This window comes from Lonchura striata, chromosome Z (assembly GCF_050655825.1).
Source record: "Lonchura striata isolate lonStrDom1 chromosome Z, ASM5065582v1, whole genome shotgun sequence".
In the NCBI taxonomy this organism is placed as follows: Eukaryota; Metazoa; Chordata; class Aves; order Passeriformes; family Estrildidae; genus Lonchura; species Lonchura striata.
Window position 1 is genome coordinate 17,836,823 of NC_140740.1, and position 25,586 is coordinate 17,862,408.

At 36.6% G+C, this 25,586-nt stretch overlaps 1 protein-coding gene across 9 annotated transcripts in view; it reads left to right on the forward strand.

Annotated features, from left to right (window-relative positions):
- PCSK5 (proprotein convertase subtilisin/kexin type 5) overlaps positions 1–25,586 on the forward strand; it is a 229,498-nt gene that overhangs the window by 89,529 nt on the left and 114,383 nt on the right. For 8 of the 9 annotated variants that reach the window (XM_085566213.1, XM_021541528.4, XM_021541527.4 and 5 more), the window contains 3 exons: positions 3,087–3,175; positions 8,732–8,904; positions 23,515–23,727. In XM_085566213.1, coding sequence (XP_085422339.1) covers positions 3,087–3,175; positions 8,732–8,904; positions 23,515–23,727 — 475 coding nt within the window. The remainder of the gene's footprint in view (positions 1–3,086; positions 3,176–8,731; positions 8,905–23,514; positions 23,728–25,586) is intronic. The other variant, XM_085566214.1, reaches the window with a different exon arrangement.

Below are 25,586 nucleotides of genomic sequence, written 5' to 3' on the forward strand. Positions count from 1 at the left end.
CAATTTGGAAAGTGTTTTCCACCCTCCATATTATTAGAGAACATTTATATATGACAGCTCTAAAAAGAATATTTTTTTCAGTACTATATAAGACACTTGTCTGGGATGCAAGAAAATGCATTTCTTATGATTCCTGTTAAAATATGTTGTTTCTCCATCTGTGATTATATTGTAACCCTTCAGATACCACATTTTCTGTTAAGGATTATATTGCAGTTTAAGACACAACTTTGAAAACATTTAAAAGTTGTAACTAAAGAAGAGCTTTGCAAAAAATAAATTGCAACTCAAGTATTTTCCTACAAATACAAATAGCTACCCAAATTTCCATTCTTTCTCTTTCCATAGGGTTGAAAATTCTTAGAACATTTAAAATTCCTTTATTCTTATAATTTTCAAGCTCCACCATAGTTTAGTTCATGTTACAGGTTACATCCCTGGGATTCTGCTCTAATTTATAATAATGACTAAGTTGGATTTTTATTTTAAGCTCCATACATAGTTTAGTTCATGTTACAGGTTACATCCCTGGGATTCTGCTCTAATTTATAATAATGACGAAGTTGGATTTTTATTTCTTAGTACTAATGCATTGTCTTTAAGCACAGGAAGTTTCCCCCTAGAAAAAGGGATCCCAAGAGGTGTGAGCAGAACTAATGTTGAACATATTACTTGGCCCTGGGGTAACCAGTATGTTTGATGATACAGTGGAAGTCCAATCTTTTTGATAGGGCCTGTTGGATGTAGCTACCAAAGTAGCAGGTCCGTTTGGAGCCAAGGGAAATTGGAAGCTGTTTGTTCTATTCTTCCCCAAGCAGCCTCCCTCCTCCAGGTGTGGCTTCTATCCACTCACTTTCTCTACTGAAAGACCTTCCTCCCATCACATCTTCCAATACTTGGTACCTATGAGGGATTTCTTGGCAACACAGTCTCTGTCTGGGAAGCTGCAGTTTAGCCACGTGCCTTTCACCAGGCAGGGGATGATTTATTAATGAATTATATGCACTAAGTGATCTCTGCAGGTATTTCTACATTTCTAAAGTATAATTGTATGTGCTTTATGTTTGAGTAATATTGCCTCAAAACTTGCATGTGATACCTAACAAAACCATAATAAAAAGAAGAGATGTTTGGATATAATGTCTTGTAAAACTTTTTAAGACAGGTCTTTTCATTTAAATATTAAGACATTTTTAAAAGACATTATTTCAAACACAGAGCTAGAAGACTATTTAGAAATACTTGAAAATAAAGCGGGATATTTTTGAAATTTGTTTTCTGTGATTTTTTAAAATTATTTACTTCAGGCTTTTCAAATGAATTCTATAAATGGGTAGGACATTTATTTGCCAATTAAAGTCAAACAAGCTTTTTTTAAATGAAGAAGAATTCACCTTTAAAAAGTCTTCTTATGAAAAATAAACTTCAAATTTAGTCTTGAAAAATTCTCTGGTCAAGTTTGGCAACCAGATAATGAATTGTGACAGATCAATAGGAAATAAGTTAAAATAATGTAATTGTGAAATCTTGAACCAGCTTTAGAGTTAATCAGTTTCCAACTTGTCAGTTTGATTTAATGAATAAAGGTTACACTCTTCTCATATGTTATATGTATATCTTATTTGTCAAATAAACTGAATATAGTTTTTGACATTTTAGCAGTTTAGCATTGATCGTTTATATTGCTTACTTTTTTATTTCTTCTCTTTTTTCCTAGTCCTATTTTTTGTTCTTGTTTTACATTAATCCATTCCAAACAAGTCATCTTAGTGTCTCCCATCTAAGTGTCTTAAAAGGGTAAGGAGGAAAAGTTACTCTAATAATAATGAAATAAGGAATGACTCTATCAAAACAAGCTGTACCAACGGAAAGCAGCAGTGATTCTTGTTTGTAATACGATCATCAACTTTAATTAAAAGGCATCTGTGTTCTCCAAATGTGTGTGCAAGCAATTCTGTCAACCACCACCAGGAGAAGTGTCTGTGTACACAACTGATATCAGCCTCCTCTGAAGTCCTTGCTGTGTAGTTTTTCATTTCTCCCTTTCACTTAAATTTCTTTCTTTTTGGTTACTCAAGCCTTATATTGTCTTTCTGTCTATGTTTTATCAACTTCCCATTTCTTTTGCTGTCTGGGCTGAAACTCTATATGTCCCCTTCACAACACCTCTCTATTGTTCCCTGCCTGCTCCATCTTGCTTGTGTCACATTTCTGCAATGGAGCTGCTTAACTGCACAAGGATGAGGGTACAACTTATTAGTAGGAAACACACTGTGAAATCCATGCTAAAGGCAAAAACCAAAAAACACAGGGGCAGATTTCTTTCCAGGGGGACAATATGGACGGCCACTGTCACCTTGTAGAGTGCATGGATCAGGTCTAGGCAAAGCATCCCACTGTGTCTTTGCACAATGGGGAAGGGGGTGAGCAGCCACTTCTTGCAGTTTCATGTTTTCCTTCACAGCTTCTTGAAATTGAGCACTTGCAGCTCAGTTCTGCTTCCAGGCACAGAGCATACCTCTGATGTGACAGGTGCTTCTGACACTTTTACTGCTCCCAGAAAGGCAAGCAGGCTTGCAGGATTGGCCCAAGGCAGGACCAAGATGTGCCTAAGCTTTGAGCATACCTGGCACACAGTTTTAGCCTCACCTCTAAACAGCAGTGTGGGCATTGGTGCATCCTCATCTTACTCATGGCATATTGTGCATGGTGGAGGTTGGATGGACATACACATACTAGCAATGGGAATAGTTGTTATAGAATTCTGGACAAATATTTTGTTTAAATGTAAGATTTTGTTCAAAATTGAGAACTGATATCTAAGACTCCTTTCTGTTGCTCTAAATTACTTATCATTGCTGTATGTCTGTGAATGTTTCCAGTCAGCATGAAGAGTTTAAAGTGATAGTGGTAATGTTAAAACATGTTCAGAGGAATATTGTAACATGGGTATAAATTACTGTGAGGGGTTAAATACTATGATATGTGATGGATAGTTGTTATTTTAGCACCTGAAGATAAGCAAAATTAAAGCCTTTAATCCCAATAGTTTGTGCTTACTTGGAAAAATGTTTGTCTAACTGCAGGCATGGAACTCGTTGTGCCGGAGAAGTGGCAGCCACGGCAAACAACTCACACTGCACAGTAGGAATCGCCTTTAATGCCAAGATTGGAGGTATGTGAAACCATCTCCCACAGAAAAAAAATGCAACCACAGAGCTATTTGTGCTAAATGGTACATTCAGATGTTTCTCAGCAAGAGAAGGAGATTTGTACGAACAAGTCTCACTGTGTTAGCTAGTAAAGCTCAATTGTAGGGTGGTTGTTCAATATCAGTGCTGAAGGAGTTTGTCTGTGGTGGCCCTTCTGCACTGCTCTTTAGAGCACTGCCTGCTCTAGAAAGTCAAACTTTTGATGAAAACATGACCCCAGAATCAGGACACTGAGGTTTTCTCAAAGATTCAGAGCTCTTAAACCATGAACTTCGACAAACCATAAGTAAAGGTACACATCAGTTATATTGCCTTGCATATTGATCCCAAATGAAACACTCTTAAATCATAATGCATTTTGATGGTTTTTGTCTGTGGTTGGTGAGAATTTTCTTTTGATCCCTATGGGTGATAAGATTATTGCCTGAAAATCAATGTTTGATCATGTATTTTTTTCATTCAGCTAAGAAGTTTCAGATGTTTTCTGTGAATTCTTAGTTGTTGGTTGTTGAATTAATGTCTTTAGTGTAATTTTATGACAGTGATTATCAAAATGTCATCTGCATGTCTTCTCTGATGTAGCCTGCATGTGACAGATTGTAATACTTCTACTGAAGATTATTCTGAACTTTCTATGAAGTTGTGGGATTGGTATATTTGCTTTCATCTGAAAGACTCATAGCTCAAACTCATTAATTATTGCCTATCAAAATAGAGCCTAAAATAGAGCCTATCTATGAAAACAAACATGTTTACCTATTTGTACACCAGAGAAAAGTTCAAAAATATGAGCAGGCAGAATTGAGACCATGTTTCTATTATTAAAAATACTGATATCTGTTCTCTGCCTGATCAGTACAAGTTTGATCCAAATCTGATGTGAGCACATATGCATTTCAAATTACCCAAAGCACATATCATCCTCACGTCAGCTTTCTGTTGTCCTGCTGTGTAAACAAAATTAGGATGGATAATCCCAGATCCAGGATAAGGTTACAGTGATGCAGAAAAAAAAAATCCGCTCAGGTGAAGAGCCTTCCAGCACAAAACTACCCGGTCAGAGTGGTTTAGAAAATCAGAACTGGTCAAGTGAGGGAGTTTGTGACAGATGAACAGGTTGTCTCATGTGAACATGGCATTTAACTGTGAACCAGCAGTTGTGATATCAGATCTGTTGAGTGGTCAAACCAGAGTCAGAAGAGAGTTGGTGCACTGATGGAAATAAGAGATGCATTCCAGAGAAGTTTCATTTTTGAGTGGAATAGTCACACAACCTGCAACAGCTTTGACATGGTTTTGAAAAGTTCTCCAGAAGTAACAGTGACTTCTTAATAGTTTATTAATTATTAAGCATTAGGAATATGCAATAATAATAAATACCCTCCAGGCATATTAGCTGACTCACAGTCTTTTCTAAATATACTGTAAAAACTGATTCAGATGGACACAGTATACAGATAATAGAAACAGTAAACACTAGATACATTTATGCCTTTTTATTATTTATTCCTAAAAGAAAGCTGGAAATTAATAACAGTGTATAAAACCTCACTTGAGGTGCCATCTTTTAAAAGGATCAGGATTTGGAAATAAGACTTTAGGAAGCTCAACAAATAATCCACAGAAAATCAGAGTTAAGAGGAAGTTCCAGGCAAGGTAGGTCAAGCTTCCTCTTCCACTAGGTGAATATGTTTGAGAGCTTTGCTGCTGCTGACCTCTACTTGGCATGTCTCATTCTTTTCCTTCAGAGCAGCCACAAGCTTCTCATGTGAATATATGATGGTTGTGTTCCCTCTCTGCAGGCCAGATAGAGTGTAAAAATTTTGAATCATATCAAGCTGAACTATTATTCAGCTCAGTTGTTTCCCAGGGATTTAGTGGCCCTCCTGGAATATTCTTGGAGAAGAAGCTAGAGTTGAGGTAAAGTAATTGCATTCTTCTTATATAGAGGAGCACCTGCTGACAATGGTACTGGATTTGCTCCACCAAGATAAGTATCTTTTACTTCAAACCAGAAAGCATTTCTGAACACAATAAGGGATAGTAATATATCAAGCATAAGGGAAAAACAAAATCTGTCCCATCAATATGCCATAAAATATTGACATTTGAACAAATGCAGTTAATGATGTTTCTGATGCTAAGTTGTTAACAAGATATCCATTAATAATGCTAAATTTCTTCTAAATATGTTTGTAGTCCTTGTCTCATTTCCAAATATTTAAGAACATGTGATGACCAAGTTTCTTTTAAAATAGCAGAAGTGGAGATGTACCTTGTAGAAAAGAAAATTTTAGTAAAATTGCAATCTGAGTCTTCCGTTTTATCACAGGTTATGACAAGTAACTTATGAAAAATTATATGTGTAGCTAAGCTACAGGTCCCTCTTACTTAAAGACAAACCAGTGCACCAAAGGGATCTTTTTTGAAGATTTAAACTCTGAAATTATAATGCAAAAAATTACCATGTACAGAGCTTGTGAGACTTTTTATAGGAAAGCTTGATTGGTTTGCTGTTATTATTGCAAACTGATTGTGGAAGTTGTAAAACATCTGTGGGGATTTGGGTGCTTAGTTACTTGGCTGGGCTCAAGTCCTGATGAGAAAACAGTTACACTGAATTATGGCACAACAGATGTATATTGTCTTCTGTTGATGAGGATTAGTTCAGCTGTTTCTTTAAGTCAGATGTTGAATAAAAACAAGTATTTTAAAAGAAAACTTCTTTCAGCTCAGTTTTGGATGTTTCCTATGATTCATTGAAAATTTGTTCTGAGTAAAAAGCCACTTAGATTTTGCAATTACTGCAATGTTAGAAAAAATTTCTAGGGCTCCAAAGTCTTGGAACAATCTGCTAACACTGTCTGCTAATTGCCTTTTGGATAGCTTTTGTTGTGCTATCACCACATGCCAAATGCAGTTTGGAAGATGTGTGAGCAGCAGACTTAACCACTGCAGACATTGGCAGGAGGTGGATAGAAAGGCAGGGAGGAAGGAAGGAGCATTATTTTTACTGCAAATATCCAGTGAGATGTCTGTTGTTCAGAGTCATCTTGCACAGAATTACAGAATCATTTTCATTGGGTAAGACCACGATCCTCAAGTCCAACCTTTGACTGATGACCACCACCTTGTAAACTAGATGATGGCATTAAGTGCCATGTCCTGTTGTTTCTTGAATGCCTCCAGGGATGGTGATTCTGCCATTTCCCTGAGCAACCTGCTCCACTGCTTAAACAATGCCTCCAGTGAAGAAATGATTTCTGATGTCCACCCTGGCTCTCCCCTGGTGCAGTCTGGAACTATGTCCTCTCATCCTGTTGCTGAATGCATTGGAGAAGAAGCCGACCCCCACCTTTCAGACAATGACCTCTTTTCAGGCAATAGTAGAGAGCAATAAGACCTCCCCTGAGCCTCCTTTTCTTCAGGCTGAATAGCCCCACCCTCAGCAGCTCCTCTCACGACTTCATCAGCTCTGTTACCCTTTTCTGGACATGTTCCAGCACCTCACGGTCTTTCTTCAAGTGAGGGGCCCCAATTGGAAATAGAACTCCAGAAGCAGCCTCACCAGGGCCAAATACAGGGGGACAATCACTTCCCTGGTCCTCCTGGCCACTATTCTTGACACAGGCCACGGTGCCATTGGCCTTCTTGGCCACCTGGCCACACTGATGGCTCATGTTTAGCTGTCTGTCAACCAGCACCCCTAGGTCCTTTGCCCTGGGCCACTTTCCAGCCACTCTGTCCCCAGCCTGTGGTGGTGCATGGGGACGTTGTAACTGAAGTGCAGGACTTGGCACTTGGCCTGGTTGAACCTCACACAGTTGGCCTTGACCAGCAGCTTTGAAGCATGTCTGTCCATTGTTGGCTACAGAGAACAAAACCTAAGTCGCAACTTAGTCTGTGTTGCTTTAAAAGTATACCACTTCACTCTTACGAAAAAAAAAAAAAAAAAAAAGAATTGTGTGATTTACTTTAGGGTACTTTAGGGTGCCAGTGGCAGCATTTGAGTTATTGTTCATAGGTTGAATATAATATTCAGAGTAGCTAACAAAATCATAAAAGAAAGCTTTAGTTTCCTTTCAAAACCAGTATACCTTTATTGTCTTAATTCAGAACTAGAGAGATACTTTAATATGCTTTAAAGGAATTGACCACACAAGTTTCACCCATCAATAATTTTCTGTGATTATGAGAAGAAGATATAATCCTAGAATCCCTGAGTTGGTTTAATGACTCTTCTTTATAAAGCAAAGTTCATTGTGACATCACAATTTGTAGAAGGTTATTATCTCACAAAACATAGACAACTTTTGTGTGAACTGAGAAATACAGTTGCTTTGCATTTTTAATTTAAATAGAATAAGGGAAAAAAGTATTTTTTCAACAGAGCAGTCCCTATGCCTCTTGTCAATTGGAAGTTAATGTCATAGTTAACACAAGTTTCTTTAATCTGAGCTCATAAGCAAAATGCAATGTGTCTAATTAAAAATTTGGCTTATAAATAGGAGTAGTCTTTTAAAGCGGAAAGAGCATCTTGTAATTTGTGAGAGTGATCAGCCCTCTATCATACAATTTTATTTAATTTTTATTTAATATTTAGTGTCCCTTTGATCACATGTCACACTAGCTGTGTGTAGGTCTTTTTTCTTGTTTAGGTTAAAACTGGCATTGGTGTTTTTGTCAGATTTAACCAAAAGCTCTTATAGTTAGGAAAAACCCAACTTCCATATTTTCTCAGTTTTCATAATTTAGCATGCTATATTCTAGTAGGCTTAAAAAGCGATGACATGCTGGCACATTGACTTGCCCAAACCCACATGAATGGATTCTTTTAACATGAATTTCAGATTATACCTCACAAAAGCTTCTTCTAAGAGAAGGATGTTCACCATATTGTAATTTCAGGTTAAACAACATTACATATTTGTTCATAACCTCTTGTAATTGCTGTGCTACATTCTGTGGTAATTATTCTGTACACAAGAGACTTCTCCCCAGTTTTTTCCTTACAGCCTCATAAAATGAAGGAATGGTGCCGAGGTTACTTGTCTGTAGGGATCCTTTTATTGCATCTATTAACATGATTGACATTGTGAATGACTCAAGGAAGGTGATGGAGTTTCACTTCAGTATAAAAGGAGAAAGAACATCAATTGTTATCTTTAAGTGACATAAAAACATTAAAAGGTTCAAGTATTTTTTAAAATTTTATTTAGTGTAAAACTTTGTTGTTGAAGTTTGAAGGCTGTATAATGGATAAATTACTTACATAAAATTTTTAAAACATAAAGAAGGATGAAAATATTAGTATACTTTTATATTTTTTCCATCTAGAGACATAGGGAAAGCAGATACCCAAAGAGATTTTGTTCTTACTGTTTTTTCTTTAATAACAGTAGGAATTCTTATAATTATTCAGTTCAGTGTCATACACAACAATTTTCTCTGAGAGGGTATAACAAAACAAGAAACATTTTGCATTTGTCTATGCAGTTAATTTATTTTTCATTCTGAAGGTGTACGGATGCTGGATGGAGATGTGACAGATATGGTAGAAGCAAAGTCTCTAAGCCTTAATCCCCAGCACATCCACATCTACAGTGCCAGCTGGGGGCCCGATGACGATGGTAAGACTGTGGATGGACCTGCTTCTCTAGCACGTCAGGCCTTTGAGAACGGCATCAGAATGGTAGGTTGACATCACAGTGCATCGCCTGGATCTGCTTTCATGTGCACATGTAAGGGTACCTGTGCCCAGTACATGCAAGTGCTCGGCATGGGGAAAGGCAAAGGACTTGGAAGGAAAGAAGAAAACTTCCTTTGCATAAAACTGAAAACATATTTTTTGTTTGTAGTGACAATCAGTGACCTGATTGTCAGTCTTACCTGAAGTATCAGCTCTGTTCATTTTGAACTGGAATACATTATCCTCAGTGTCTTTTAAAACTTCTCTGAGGTAGTGATGTAATTAGAAATAAATTGACTGAGAAATGCCACTTTGCACATCAGTGCCAACTCGTCGAATCTGAGTTGCAAAGAAATTTTAAAGCAAAACCTTTAACTATGTTTCCTTCTTTCTTCATTTCTGTTTTTCTTTGTTATGTGTGATTTCTTAATGTAAGTTTGAGGATTTTAATAGGGAGCTGGGGGCAAAAAAAGATCTATACCCATGGTTCTTTTACCATTTATTTTCTAGTCTCAGAGAATTTACAATACTATGGTGAAGGGGACACTAATGGAACTGCAAGGATGAAGTTTTTCTTTCTTGCTCAAGAAAGTTCTTTGTTTAAACATATGCATGTGTTTGTTTAAATGACTTATTTCATGTAGGGAAGACAGCTGTGAAAAGTTCAGCCTGAATTTCTGTACCAGAAGGACTCAGCCATTTCCTCATTGAAATCTCAAGTTCTCAAACTAGGGATAAATATGTGGAGTAACTTGCCAAGAGCGTAGATCTTGCCTATGAACATTATTGTTCCACTGTTATTATTATAGTAGTATGAGAGGATACCCTACAGAACCCAGATGAATTTTATTTTACCAATAAGTACATTGTTCTGTATGTGAAATAAGCACCAGTCTATAGTGAAAACATAGCATTTAATTTTCTGAGGTAGGCTTTTTCTGATAACAATGAAGAAAAAGGTTGGTATATTTTTATAGAATATAAATAGAATAGAAAAATAATAGAAGTCATATTTGATACAAGTGAAATTATTATTTTTACAATTTAACTTTTATGTCATTTTATCAAACTTTGTTCTGCCTGAAGTTACCCATGAGAAATTGAATAGATCTAAATTTCCCTATATTTGGATATTTTATCTGTCTCTGACTACAAAAGCTTCATTTCTACTCACTAAGTAGAAGTTCTTTTTAAAACATATATAACAATGTAATGATAAGAAATACAAAACATTTAAGGTTAACATCTAGTTTTCATTCTTAAAAATACAGTATAGGCTGAAAAATTGTCAATGCATGTTGGAATTACCATCTTAGCTGTTAGGCTGTTTCCAGAACAAAATTTACTTCAAGATGAACTGTTCTCTTTCTTTTTAATAAATAATGTCTTCCTATCTTCAGATAAAGGTACTCTCTCTATATTTCCTTACACTATCATAAGCTATGTCATTTTAAAAGATGAGGTAAATGGAAGAAGAAAAGATAAATTTTCTTTGACAGAATATCCCAGAAATGGGCTTATTGTTCAAGGTCATGATTACATACTCAGCAAAACATAGATTTCCCTAAGGAGTCACAATAATTGTGCAATAATAATAGGCAGACAAAAATGTTTTTTATGTTATATACAGATCCTTACCGTTGTATTTCAGAAATATTGAACTGAACAACAACAGTCTAACATCAAGGATCGCATCTGTGGAGTAAATTAAAGTAATATCATATCTTGGTTTAAGACAATTAAAGGGGGCAGACACTCCAGAATGAGTTACCTTCCCTTTCAGCTTTAACCACTCTGCATTCACCAATAAGGAGAGATGAATGCAAGAGGATATAAGTGAAATAATAACAGTTTAAAAGAATCACTAAAAAATGAATCAGGAAAAGGCAAAAAATAACTGTGGTAATCAGTAGTTATAATGTTGCTGAATTTCATGGATTTGTCATGGACTCCCCAGAAACAAAGAAAAGCAAAAACAGCAGAGCAACCCTCCCCCAAGATGGCACTCTCCATGGATGACCATGTGGGAGAGATAAAGGGAAAATGGCAGACAACTGTTACCCCCAGGATCACTGCCTTTGCAGATGACCTGGGGTGGAGAGAGAGAACAGAGGAGAACAAGAACACAGCAGCTGAACCTCTGCAAGTAAAAATCTCCCTCTTTTCCCAAATGTCAACCAACATGGGAAAAGTACAAAACACAAAGAAAACCTAGAGTCCCTGGCAGCTGGAACTGGGTCAACAGCTGGAACTGGAGGGATTTCACCTTCTCTTTAGCAAAAGTAGTGGGCAGAGGGCTTGGACAACTTGCATTCCATGCCCTCCTGCTTTGACCAGGCACTGCTGGCGGTCTGGGGCAACCATATGGAATGGGGGCTGTTCTGTTTTTCTTGGCTTGGTAGTGCAGCTGCTGTCTGCCTTGTGCTACCTCAGCTCACCCAGCAAGAACAAAAGAGAAAGAGCACTTTTTCTTGAATGCCCCCAACCTTGAAAAAGACTAGCATACACCCTGTTCCTTTTCTGGCCACTGGGTCTCAAAGAGATGCTAACAACTTTGGGCACCGATAGATATGGAATACAATAACATTCTGGGTTACCCAGGACACATCAGTACAGGAAAATCTGGCAAAACACTCTTTCAGACCTACACAAAATTTGAAGATCGATATTCTTAATTTACCATGCAAGTATCCACACAATTGTGTATTAGAATTTTAAAATGGAACAGCAAAAGGAAATGCCAAGATTTTTTTATAAACTTCTGAAAAGGAAATTATGTCTGGCTGGTTTTATTAGGAAAACCAAAGATAGTGTTGAATAATAACTTTGATTCTAGCATAATCAGACTCAATTATTATTTTTCATTTATTATAATCATTGCATAAAAATGAAGTGGACGCAAGAGCCATCCATTGTTGAGTTTCCTGAGAGACTAGGTTCCGTGAAAAAGGCACCTGATTTATCTTAAGCACATATTATTCCAATTAACTGCTTATGCTGTGTGATTCACAACTATTGTTTTTAATTCTGCTGAGCTAATATGATTATACATTTGAAATCCTGCAGAAAAAAATAAAGATGGCTGCATAGATTTCTGTAGAATTACAGAGAGACAACACATGCCTTGAATTGATAGACATATTTCTTTAAAGAAAGGCTACTGAGGAATAAATGAATTCATGAAATGTATACCTAAGTTAAATATACCTAAAAATTCTGCCCATGACCAAGGTAATGAAAAAGAAAACTCATTTTTAAACCTGTCACAAGTACTATGACTTTATGTCATCTTTAAGGGTATTTAAATTAATTTTATTTAATTTACATACTTGAATTCAAAGAGAATTTGGATACTTTACTATCAAACAATTTCTATGCAAATACAGAACTCCCTTTATAGCATGCTTTCAGTTGAGAAGGTCCTTTTCTTGCAAATGGTGTAGTTGTAAGTGCGGAAAATTCTACATGTCTACATTTTACATACTAGTGCATTAGAATTTGTAGACCTCATAATATCAAGGAAAAAATCCATTGTAATCATGCAGAATTCACCAAAAAAAAAAAAAAAAAATCAAACAAGTAGTGCTATATCAAAAAGTAACATATTCAAGAAAAGATTAATAATGTAATGTCACATTTCACCCTATGCTCAAAACAAGCAGGCTTAGCATTTCATAATGTGATTGTGGGCAAATCATGTCATAAGACTGTGCTGAATCTGGGACAAAATGAAGAGCACAAAAGCCTTCCTTGATTCATAAATATGAAATCTAAGTATGTTTTTAAGATACCTGTCAGTGTCTCACTGTCAATAAGCACAATCCTGTGAGCACTTGGTGGAGTTGAGTTTGCTGACTCGTGACTCTGCCGTGCAGCGTTCAGGCTAGTTTATTTGTATTCATACAAATAAGCCTGATATTCTGCAATAGTGTCAACATCATTTGGAGAGGAAGGCATTTCACATATTCAGACTTGTTCTCTCACTGCTGTTTGGCAAAGACCTAATGGTCAAGTTTCTGGATATGTGACCAACGTAGATCTTTTTCATTGAAGGGTTCCAAAGAGCTGGTTATCTCACTCTTCAATGTCTCACCGATCACATGTTTTATGTTGTTTCTGCAGTACACATAAGGAAGTGTATATAAATCAGCAGCTAGTTAGGGCATCCTTAATATAACCTAGAGAGGATGGAGAGAAGGGAAATCTGCATGGAAACTTCTGGCACAGGCACCTTCATCTTACTGCTGTGACACTATTTAGTGAGCTGGACTCAAGCCGAAGTATTTGACGGACATTAATGATCACATGCTGTGTGGCTGAACCTCTTGTGCAAACTCAGCTTCATTCCTTCTCTCCCCTTGTCATATCTCTTGCTTCAACAGCTTTGGCTGCAGAGTGTGTGTTCCAAGTGCTTGCTGGAAGCAGAAGGGCTCTCTTGCAATCACTACAAGCATGCTACCCACGTGCAAGAGTGAGTTTCGAGAAAAGGGACAGAAAGGAGAAATCCAGAAAAAGGATTTAGCAGTTATTAGTATCATCATCATCACTGTATGTTTCTGCTCTGAAAATGGAAGAGATTTCTCATCATTTGCATGTGTCTAGGCAAAGGTTTGCTCCCAGTGTTCTATGTTTCTAGAGATGTTTCTATTAAATGTATTGGTCCTGTCATTATGTCTCTATATTTATTTAGAGTAGGATGTGTTGCCTACACCAAGAGGAATTTTTCCCTTTTACTTTGTCAGAGAACTACATTTCAGAAATCAAAGGCAGAAGTTACAACAGGAGCACTTCTAGTCAAACGTTTCAAAATGGCTGTTTTTTAATACATTTCAAGTGATACACAGTGGACTTTTAAAATTATCTTTTAAACTGCGTATTGTGTTTTTTTACCTTGTACAGCCATTGTTTGAGTCTAAATAACACATACCTATGTTTATACATGTCTATGATCATATATGGATATGTTCTGCATGCATGAGACCTCCTGCACATTTCCAATAAGTTGGAAAAAATACTTGTTGAAAATCAATAAGAGGAATTAGTGCTGTACTTGGGGATGGTGTCAGAAGACATGACTTGCAGTATGCTGGAGTATTATATAATAGATAAATGCTAGTATTAGATCCTAGCATTTATCTATTATATAATTTGCATAAATACTATGTATCCTGGTTGCATCTATGATATAAAATTAACATGGATATGTGATAAGAAATAGATATAGATAAGATATAGATATATATATATATGCTTCAACATACTAAGTTAATCTTCAATTTGCTCTGTACTAGAGGTGGATGCTGATTACATAATAGAACTTGGAAAAGCCATCAGTATTTTTTCATTGTATTTCTTCCTGCAGATGTCACAAGACACAGCACCATTGGCTTGATATTCATAGTTCTAACATCTATCATCTGCATCTGCCTTTTGTCGTAAGCCCAATCAGCAAAATTTCATCCAGTTGTTGCTTCAGCTATATCCCTGTTTTCCTGATCCATCTATTATTTTCTCATTTGTGGAAATATTTGACAGAATATCCCAGAAATGGGCTCATTGCAACCTTCACTATTGAAAATAATATAGCTAATTACTCATCTAAGTCTCTTACTTTCATTTCCACTGTAAATTGCCTCTTTTGCTGTATTTATGGTGCATCTTATGGTATTAGAAAACTTGACATCTAAGTCATTACAGATTTTGAGCAAGCGATCTCTTGGATAAATTGAATTGGGACATAAGACAGGAAATGACAGCATAGGTCGTCCAATACAGCTTTCCACCACCACAGGCATTGTGCTGTTTAAATACATTGAGCGTTTTATGTTCTAGAACAAGTCAAATTATTTTCACCTCTGATTCTGTTGGGAAAACATTTTATGGCCAACAATAATTATTGGCTAGTGATTTTCTTCTATGTAGCAACATGGTTTCTTCATGTGTAGTTTTCTGGCCATTTGTTCCTGAATATAAATTGTACCTCATCTTAAATAACTTCCTCCATTTTTGTTTCTGCTACATTTTTCAATTAGTCTCCTTTCAAGCTTCATTTACATATGACAGACACGCCACACTCACTGATCACTTAAAAAACTAGTCTGTCCATCTTCTTGCTCATTAGAGTAGTGCTTCTCCATATCTTCCAGCCTGAATTTTTTTCTTGAATGCAGGTGATGGTGATTACTAGACTCACTAAGATGCTCTTTGTCTTTCAGGTCAAAATACCTAATAACTTTGTTTCCCGAGTCTATCCTTGACATACTCTACTCATAAATTCCTTGACCTCTAGGTTTTTCCAGCAGAGACTATATTATTTCCTGTACAATTATTTCCACTCCCACCTTGATGTTACAATAATGTTGAGTTTCTTTTGTTTCATTACAGATTCCTTGCAGGGCTCATCACATCTTTGCAGAAGCCTGATAATCTGGTTCTGATGCATTTCGCTGCATAAAATAAGTTACCAGACAAAAACTTCACAGGTTTATCTGAAATTCTGAAGTGTTTGTCATATTTTAAGCTTTTGTACAGTGGCAGGCACCACTTACTGACCTTTATAATCTATTCTGCAATCTTAAGAGTAATGTTTTGTATATTGAGTTTCTTTCTGTTCGTTAGAATTTCCAAATCAGACTTCATTCTTCTGGTTCTTTCTGAAACACTTTATGTTTTCTGGCATTATTATTTCCAGTGTGGATACCAGAATGGGACATGCAAGTTTAAGCATTTTCTATGTATGCATAATATTGCTTCCATATTCCCTGGGTGAGTTCATATAGATCTTACTTACTAATCCAGTGGACAGACTAGTTTAGGGCAGATCATTCCCAATTGATTATCTTCCATAGATAAACTTCTTAAGCCACCTCTTTGCAAAGTTTGTTCACCTTCCTTTATTTCTTACCAATAAGCTTAATTTCTAGGTCTGACTACCTTTCATTTGGCTGATGTATCTCAGATGCCTTAATGACTTTGCAAATGTGGTTTAAACTTGCTATTATGTAGTTTTCTACAAATGGGAGTTACCCAGCAAAAGTGAGGTTGGGGTAATAACCTTAACACATTTTTAAGCTAATAATAGTAATCCTTTGCTCTACTGTTTGCACACAGTTAGCAACTTCTTGCATTCAAACAAAGTATAATTTGGAATATTGCCTTCCAGTAAATAAAATAGTATTTAGGCTTAGTGATACCTGGATGAACTTTCATACAGTACACTTTATTTTGTTTGGGAAATATGTATACAAAGTGTGTGTACCAAATATACACAGCTAACACCAAGGCAATCACAACCCACATCTGAAGTGCAAAGAATAAATTTATTCCATCACTTCATTGGCTGGAGGATTACAAAGAAACAAAGGAATATACATACATTGCTAAGCTCATTTTAGCAGGACCTGACCCCTGCATTACATATCAAAGAGCCTGGAGCATGTCTTCACCAGGTGGTGTTTTACTATCTTAAAACTTATCTCCTTTCCCCACTTACAAAGAGGCCCCCAGCCTACAGGAAGAATGCTTTTAGGTCTTTAACAACATCCTGTTATCTACTCTGAGAAAATTTAATTTCTTCTTCAGCAAACAGAAAATTATCCAAAGCAAACACAAATATATGAATTCTCTCACACAGAGTATTTTCTAACATCTTCCAAGGTGCAAGGTTGGTCTCTGAGCAAAAACAATTCTGAAACGAACTTACTTTTCTCTCTCCTCACCAATCTCCTGGTTTTCAACCCTTTCCTACCCAGACAAAACTAACCTTAAAATTGCTCTCCTTTGTTTTCTGTGAAAAAATGAACTTTTTCACAGATAATCAGCATTTAGTGCAAATAATGCAGAAAAATAATTAACATATCAGAAATGTTCTTACATTGCATTAATTGAAATAAAAGAAACCTGAAAGATGGGAAAATTTGTAATGAGAGTTACGGGAAAATATAACCAAAATGTTCATTTTCCTTACAATGTCACAAAGTGTACTGGAAACCAAAACTGTTTGGTTACCTCATCCCATCTCATACATACATGGAAACTGTTGAAACAAGTCAGAATTGAAACGGCATTGCTGTTCTTGGACTTTCCAAAATGCCTCCGGTTTTGGATGCCCACCCTGAAACGGGTGAAGTATTGAACATTAAAAAAAAAACAAGACCAAAAACCACTGCATTATTTTTGTGGAGTAAATCTTAATTTGAAAAAACAATACTGAAGAGCAGCTTTGGCACATGAATCTCTTTCCATACACTGAGTTATATAGATTTCAGAGTATGCCTTTTTGAAACATGAATCTGGTTTCTGTATATGAGTAAATCACATATACCCTTCACTCATATATTTGAACAAAAGTAGTATCTGTGTTTTTTACATAGGAAAAAGATTTCTGGAATGGAAATCACTGGAATTTTGGTGTCAAAATTTTTTTCTCCAGAGAATTTAACAGTTCAAGGCACAAAACTGTGAAGGCAGTGATTTTCCAAACAGCCTGTATATTGTTTCTTAAATGAACACTGTGAGAGACAAACTGCACAAAGTTGTTCCTTAAGTCCTCAGTTTGCAAAAGTAGAAGTGAAATGGCCATATTTTCATGCCTATCTACTGAAAAGAGCTAAATTTGTGGAAAATAGGAGGTTGTTTTTGTTGGACCCCAGAGTTCAATAGATATCTGAAGTTTTCCACAAGGAAGAGTCTGATATAAATCATGAAAAAACTATGTGGATCTAGTAGCCCTGGGCTCCTTTCTAGAGTGATTAATCAGATAGTAGTATACAGGCAATGAGGACTGCCTGAGCCCATCCCATATAATGGGTGTTTGCGTGTAACATCAATCACATATCCAGTTCTCACACTGATAGCTTTCATGTGCACTTCTTGTTTATTTTGGCTTTCCTTGCAGGGACAATTTCACCTCTGATTAACTAGAGACTCTTTGTACAACAGAAAATTTGGCAAAGCAAGCTTTTGTGTTATCACATTTTGTTTGCCAAATACAACTTGTTTTATCCTGGTAACAATAGTAATGATACTGTCGAAAGAGAGCCTCAACCAGAACTGTGATTCATGCAGTCCTTGAGCTGGCTCTGTTTTGTTTAGGTAAATGAGAAATTCATTCCAATATTCCACATGTTTATATTTCAGGTTTCAGCCAACAGTTCTTTTGGTTGCATTTCAGGCAGTAGATATAGCTCTTTGGAGAATATCTTGGAGCTTTTTCTTGTGAAGAGTAAAGTAAAGGATACACCACATGAAGCCTACATATTGAATTGTTCCACTGATATATTTTGATTATTAGTGTATAAATACATAGGTGCTTGTGGTTATTCAATACAGGGTTTTGTTATATGCACATTAGAATGTCTTATAGCTTCAATGTTTCAAAGGTGTCTATTTTTGTTCATTCCCCTGAACATACATCTTTATTTATGCATACCTGTTTGGCTCATTACTCATTTCCTCACAGATACCGTAGGTTTGCATTTTTAATAAATTGATGCACAAACATTTTTTCTGAAAGTGTGGATGCCTCAACAGAATTAATGGCCTCTGAAATGTTTCCTTTTTTTGCTTTCATATATAAGAAGAGTGTTAAAGAGAAAAATCTTCTTGGCTGTTTTCTGGTAGCACTTCAGAACTGCTGACTTGGACTCTCAGCTTACCATTATCTGTTTTTTGGAGAGATGCCTGCTTTCAAGTTCAGTACTGTGCAGTCTGTGCAGACAAAAGAGTCCTTTAAGGATGTTGTGCCAGACAGTTTTTCGATCCCAGATAAGAGGTTAAATGGACTGGTAGAAACTCAGCAGAATCTAGGGGCTACTACTGGTCAAAAGCAAAATGCCAGCAATGAACAGCTTGGCAATGCTGTGTCCTCGCACAGGGCAGCAGTGTCTAGAGCCTGGAGAGTGCAGGAATCATCAAAAACTGAAAGAAAGGGGATGTATCTCGCAGGTGCTTTTCTCAGGATGCTGTGATCCTTGGTGCCTGGTGCTACAGTGATTGTACTATTCTGGAGCTAAAAACCATGCCTGCAAAGTAGGTTTTTTTAGGTCTCCAGAATACTGGGCTCTGTTCTGCACATTCAGTTATGAACATTTCCTCTTTAGGAATTAGTTTTTAAGGAAGAGGTCATACCATGGGCTCTTTCCAGCTTCCACTTCAGGATCAATTTCACTTTCTGGCAGTAGTTTTTAGCTCTTGGAAACATTAAGTAATTTTAGAACAATACTGGGGAGAATAGAGGAAATTAAATGTTTCAGCTCTAGGTGTGGAAAGAGTGTCCTTTCTCTCTCCATTTTGTATTTTCATGGTTTGTTTTCTGCTCATCAGTGTGCAATCTCCAGCATATTGGTGCCAAATTATCTCTCCCTGGCTGCCACCCCTATAGCTCTTAATTACTGCAGTTTAGCTGTTCTGTCCTCTGTCTTACCTGCTCCTCACATTTTCTTCCTTGTTCCTTTGTAAATTTGATCACACCTATCAAGACAGTACCTCACTCCATAGGCAGAGAGGGTTATTGGGGCACTTGATTCCTGGGATGGAAATAATCAGGATTCACTGGCTGGATTAAGGCAACTTGACACCCATTAAAGCAGTGAATGAATGTAAAGTCTGAAATTTATAAAATAGTGTGATTAAAATTTACTCCACTGGCTGTTTTTATTAGAGTATTTTGAAAGAGTTCTGTAAGCAACTTGAAAGTGTGTGGAACTGCTGGTTGTCTTTATTTGAGTGTATGAAGACCTCTGTCTTAAAGAGTCCCTGCCAGTACTGCTAATTCATTCACTCAAAAAGATGTGGTGCATACACGAACACACACACTTGGAGCAGGGGATGTTTCTGTAATAGTATAAGGAAATTCTGCAGATGTCATTATGACCATGTTCGTACTGGCTCTGATTCTTGGCAGACTTAACCTGTCCATGCTGGTGAACTAGAAAAAACAAAAAAGGGCTTTTGTATCACTTACCTGCTTGTAACTCACTGACCAAGGAAAAGGAGGTTTTAGCAGAATATTAAAAAAAAAAAAAAAAAAAAAAAAAAAAAAAAAAAGAATGCTCAAAGATTCTTCTTTCATGCTTTACAAGTGCAATTTCTGCCTTGGGGCCTCTTTGAAAAAGACCTGAGTCCGTTTCTTTTAAGCTGTCTGTTGGGCACACTGGCTTTGTCCATAAAGTGTACTAGAAAATTGGACTGTGTCTGGGTCAATAGCAAATCACAGTCATCAGTGAAACAGTTTTGTTTTACATAATTGGACAGTTGATTTTTTTTTTTCTTCTAAATGATATGACATTATGCAATTTAAGAAAGTAGACTAGAAAAAAGGAGACCCTTTCATAGTGGTCTGATTTGGTGCACTGACAAGCACAAGTGCAGAATTATGGACACTATGTGGAGTTTATAGGAGGCAGTCCCTAGCTGTCATTGCAAATGGAAGAGCAGAAGCAACTTTGTGCCTAGATGGGAGGGAATGAAATTTTAAAATCATGAGACAAACATTGAGCATACTTCGCTGGACATCCATTCAACACTGGTCTATGCCTCTTCTATAGACGAGTTAGCAACTCTTAGTTTTGCTCAAGTTCTGTCCATATGATTTGTACATGCACCTTTGCTTTGGGCTAATAAATGGCACATGACTTCTTGTCATCCTAAGGCTTGACTTTTTGTCTGACACCCTTGGGCACCTAGCAGATAACAAATGATAGATTTAGATAAACATTAAAAGCTACATAGTGCCTTGCATGCGTGTTTATCTTAATTTTGTAACACAGTCCAACTATTTTTCAACTGTGTTTATAACAGTCACATGCAGTAAACAGCTGACATTCTTGCTCTACTTACTTGGTGAGCACAGTTATTAACAGGTTTGCATTTTCCTAAGCTGAATTAAAGTAGAGTGTTTGGAAACCAAATGGTAAATCAGAATTTTTTTACTTGACAAACTAATTAATTTTAGTCAGGTTCATAGGACCATAGGATTATGGAATCATCAAGGTTGCAAGAGGCCTTCAAGATCAGCCAGTTCAACTGTCTACCTACCAATACCACAGAAGCCCCTAAACCATCTATATCACACAGCACCAGATCCAGACTTCTCCTGAACACGTGTTGAAATGAGTTTGGAAGGTTGCTTTTTTAATTGTTTTTAGGAATGCCATTGGCTTTGCCAAATATCTTCTAGAAACAAGATGTCTAGCATGTTTTCTGATCTGAAGGTAATGCTGTTGTTTTCTGTGAACTGCTGGGCCATATATATGCATGATTGCAATGCATTAGAGGAATGGCAATTTTTACTTTGTATATAGAAAATAATCTTTTCCACTGGTCACTGCATCTAGTACTTACTTCTTATTGCAATAACAGAGACATTGATCCTTTACATATTTGCAGGAGTAATTTTTTTTAAAGAAATACTTGCCATTATCTGTTTAACAAAAAATAACCTAGCATGAAAACATAAATCCAGGTGCAAATGGCTATTTGTTTTAAAGCCCTGTCCTCACTATTAAAAATCTAAATTGATGTTAGTCATGTTTCTATTATAAATGCAGAATTTCTAACATCCATTGGCAAGTTTTCACCATTTTGTGGCCAAAAAATGATTCAAATAGCTGTTTCTACAGCTTGTTGTTTATTATTAGCACAGCAGCATAAGTACACATCTAATGAAATAGATTACACAGAAATCAGATTGCACTGAGGATAAACATTCTCTGTGCAAACAGACAATACAGTCATACAGTGCAGTGAAAAGGTTTTTATTGCATGTGACATTAATGTTATACTGCTGAACCATCTGATGATAATAGCAGAAAAATTACAGGCTGTAATTAGTAGGACATTTTTCTTTATGCATCTTCTTGAGATGTTCTTTTACAAAACAATTTTTTCTTCAATTTTTTTTTTCTTTTTTAAGTGGAAGCTATGGCTTGATTAGCCTGAATTCTCATTTCTTCTGTCTTGGTTGTATTGGTGTATGCGCCATTGGTGTATAAACCATTGGTGGGGTTTAGCCATTATACTGCTTTCAAGACCTGATTGTGAAGAAAAAAGGTACAGAAAGAGAGCTGTAGCACTTCATAAAAGTTGTCTTAAAAACAAACAAACAAAAAATAAAAAACAAACCAAAAATCCAAACAAACAAAACCCACTACATTGAAAATGTTGCTAATTTTTATCTTTTTGTTGGTGCACTAGCTAAGATCAAGTAAAGGAAGTGAAAAAATTGTAATTTCAAACTGATCCTGTCTGGCAAATGTGGTTTTCATAGTACATTAAACTTGGCACCTTGGGATTTTTCTCTCTACTTGAAATGTTTCTAAAGGAAAATTTGAATTTTAGAGACATAACTTCATGTAGACACTAGTCAGAAGAATTTCCTATTTAACTTACTTTGCTGAAAAGTCTTTCGAGGTAGTATAGTGTTATTAAACTCATAGATTATCTCCATGATAATTGAGAAGTCATGGCTGTCTGGTGAAGGCCCAAGTAGATGGAAAAACATTGTACCCATCCTTATAAAGGGTAGAGAAAGTTTGGAACCACCAACTGGTCAGCCTCACCTCTCTGCCTGGGAGGATCATGAAACAAATCCTCCTAGAAGCTCTGCTAAGGCACATGGAGGACAGGGACAAGATTTGGGATAGCAAGCACAAGCCTCACCAAGGACAATTCCTGCCTGACCAACCTAGTGGGCTTCTGTCACTGGACAACGGAAGGGCTACAGATGTCATTTATCTGGAATTCTGTAAAGCCTTTGACAATCCCCCACAACATCCTTCTCTCTCAGTTGTGGAGAGATGGATTTGGTAAATGAACTGTTGGCTAAGAAAGTGGTTAGACACTCACATCCAGAGGACAGTGGTCAATGGCTCAGAGTCCAATGGACATCAGTAACAAGTGTCCCTCAGGAGTCCCCGTTGGTATTGTTATCCAGTGTTATTTACTGTCTTCCTTAATGACATGGATGAAGGAATCTAGCGCATTCTCAACAAATTTGCAGATGACACCAAACTGAGGGGTGCAGTGGATACTCTTGAAAGATGGAATGCCATGCAGAGGTACCTGGACAAGCTCAAGAAACAGTGGAGGTCTTATGAGAATTAATAGGACCACATATAAGGTGATGCACCTGCATCAGAGCAACCCTCAGTATCAATACAAGCTGGGAGATGAGCAGATCAAAAGCAGTCTTGCTAAGAAGGACTCAAGCAGGATTTGCAGGTGCTGGTGAATGAGAGTCTGATACAAGCCAGCAATGTGTTCTTGCAACCCAGAAAGCCAGCCCAGTATGATATTTTACTCCTTCATCTGAGTTTTCAACATTACTTTCTTGGTGCATCTGGATAATATAGATGGAGACCAACAAACTCTGTATTAGAAGTTGCTTCTAAAGCTGTATTCATATTGCTAATTTTCTCAATTTTTTTCTAATGTATGATTTGAAATTTACTAAATCCTTTTCCAATTTCAAATTCTTCCCAGGGTAGTTATTCTTTTATTTTCTTCTTCTCATGAGATTTTTTTTGGGGGGAAAAGGACCTGGCTTTTGTTGAGGTTGAGCAGTTGAGGGAGAAAATAATTATTAATCAAATATTTTGTACTGTTTCCAAACAGGGACGAAGAGGCTTAGGTTCAGTCTTTGTTTGGGCATCTGGAAATGGTGGAAGAAGTCGAGACCACTGCTCCTGTGATGGCTACACCAATAGCATCTACACTATCTCCATAAGCAGCACAGCTGAAAGTGGAAAAAAGCCGTGGTATCTAGAAGAATGTGCATCCACCCTAGCTACAACATACAGCAGTGGAGAATCTTATGACAGGAAAATAGTATGGGTTTTATTTTTTTTTTTTAATGTATATGTGATTGTATGCTGCACAGTGACTTAGGGGGATGGAGAGAAAGGGAAATAATTCACACTAATATCTTCCCTGTGTTTAAATCCAGTTATCAACAGTTTTTACATTTTACTCACATATTAGCAGTTTACCTAGATACCTATTTTCTCAGATTTGTTTTGACACAGCATTATTCCTCTATTACATTCAGTGACTGTCACTTATTACTCATAATGCTGTCTATTCTGGAAATGTATTGTAAGGAAAATTAGGCTCAGTGCTCATCTTTTCTGTATTGCGCCTCTTCTCATTCCTAAGCAGCCAGCATCTCATTTCCTTAATGTTCTCATCTTTGCTGGAAAATGACAAATAGTTTTAATTTTGTTGGATAATCTGTTGATATCATTATTATGTGTATATCTATGTGCCTTTGCAAATTAAATGCATTCACAATACTTTCTATTATTCAACATTCTACTCCTTTTAACCTTTTAAACCTTTGTACTCAGGTTGATGAGGTTTGCTAACATTGTCCTCTTCCCTGCTTATTTATTCTAGTGTTTAACTTACAGAAATCTATTACTTCTGGATCAGAAAATTGGAGGATTTGGACAGGTTTTTTTCTTCTTTATGTTTTCTTAAGGACTTGTCTTTCTTTTCTCTTGGTGTCAGTCAAGAGTTACAAATATTTGCCTCTAAGTTTTATTTTTTATACTGTCTGCCTTGTCTTTCAGGATTCTGGGATGCTTGCCATCCCTTCTTGGATTCTTCATTATTTTCAGATGGTCTAATTTTTGTTTTAGACTTGTTCTGAGATCATTCTTCATTCCAATGATTTTTCTGTTATTTACTCGCTTCTCTTCACTGAAGTCTTCTTTCTCTCTTCCCTGATAAATAATAAATTTTAAAATTACTATATCTACTAGTCGTCCTTACTTCTGTGATTAAATTCCCTTCACAGTCTATTAAAAGACATTCACTAACTTCTTCACGTTTGAGTGAGACTAATAAACTGAGCAGATGTCATTGTGTTCCTCCAGTCTGACCTCTTACTTAGACAAATCTGTGGGACTTCTCTGAGTCCTTTGAATCCAGCAGTTGCTATCAAGTTAACAACAAGTTTTATAAATACAATCAGTTTCAAAGTTTTCTGTGACAAAAAAATTCACTTAAATTTAGTGTAAGTGCTTTTAATTATTCATTGCTGTTAAAAGATTTCTCTTGTTTGCTCTCTGAGTCCCTTTAGCTTTGATTTCTAAGCATTTGGTGTCACAGATTTTATTGCTAGTATGAAAACCGCTCCAGTTGTCTGTCCTCTCTCTGCCCATGTAGGCCAGACAGTTAATCCCTTCTTGTATTATTCTAAGTCATGTTTTCTTATAAACCCTTTTTCATGTTACAAGCTTCTAGAATCCGAACTAGACACACCAGTCAGGTAGCAGCAGTATTCAGGGACAAAAGCATAGAAAAATGGGTGTCTGTATGTGCCAAGTCAGTTTTTTTCTGTTTATATATTGACCCTGATCAGACTTGTTGGTTTCACTGTCATGTAATGTGTCCATCACTGTGTGATGCCCAGCCCCACTTTCAGAGCTGCTGCTTCTCTTTTCCAAAGTTGGTGGTTCAAGGAAATACATAAAGGTAGGTAGCTAGGGTCTCCTTATTCCACCATTAACAACTGGCAAGTTTAGTACTCACCTTCAGACCAGCCCTCATCACTTTGTCATTTTCCAAGTTTCTCCCAACACTCATCAGAAGGTGCTAGTGTTTTCTTCCATGTCTTTGGTAAAAGCTTGACATCATACTATGGCCAAGAACCAAATTGTAGAAGACCTAATTAGAAACAGCAA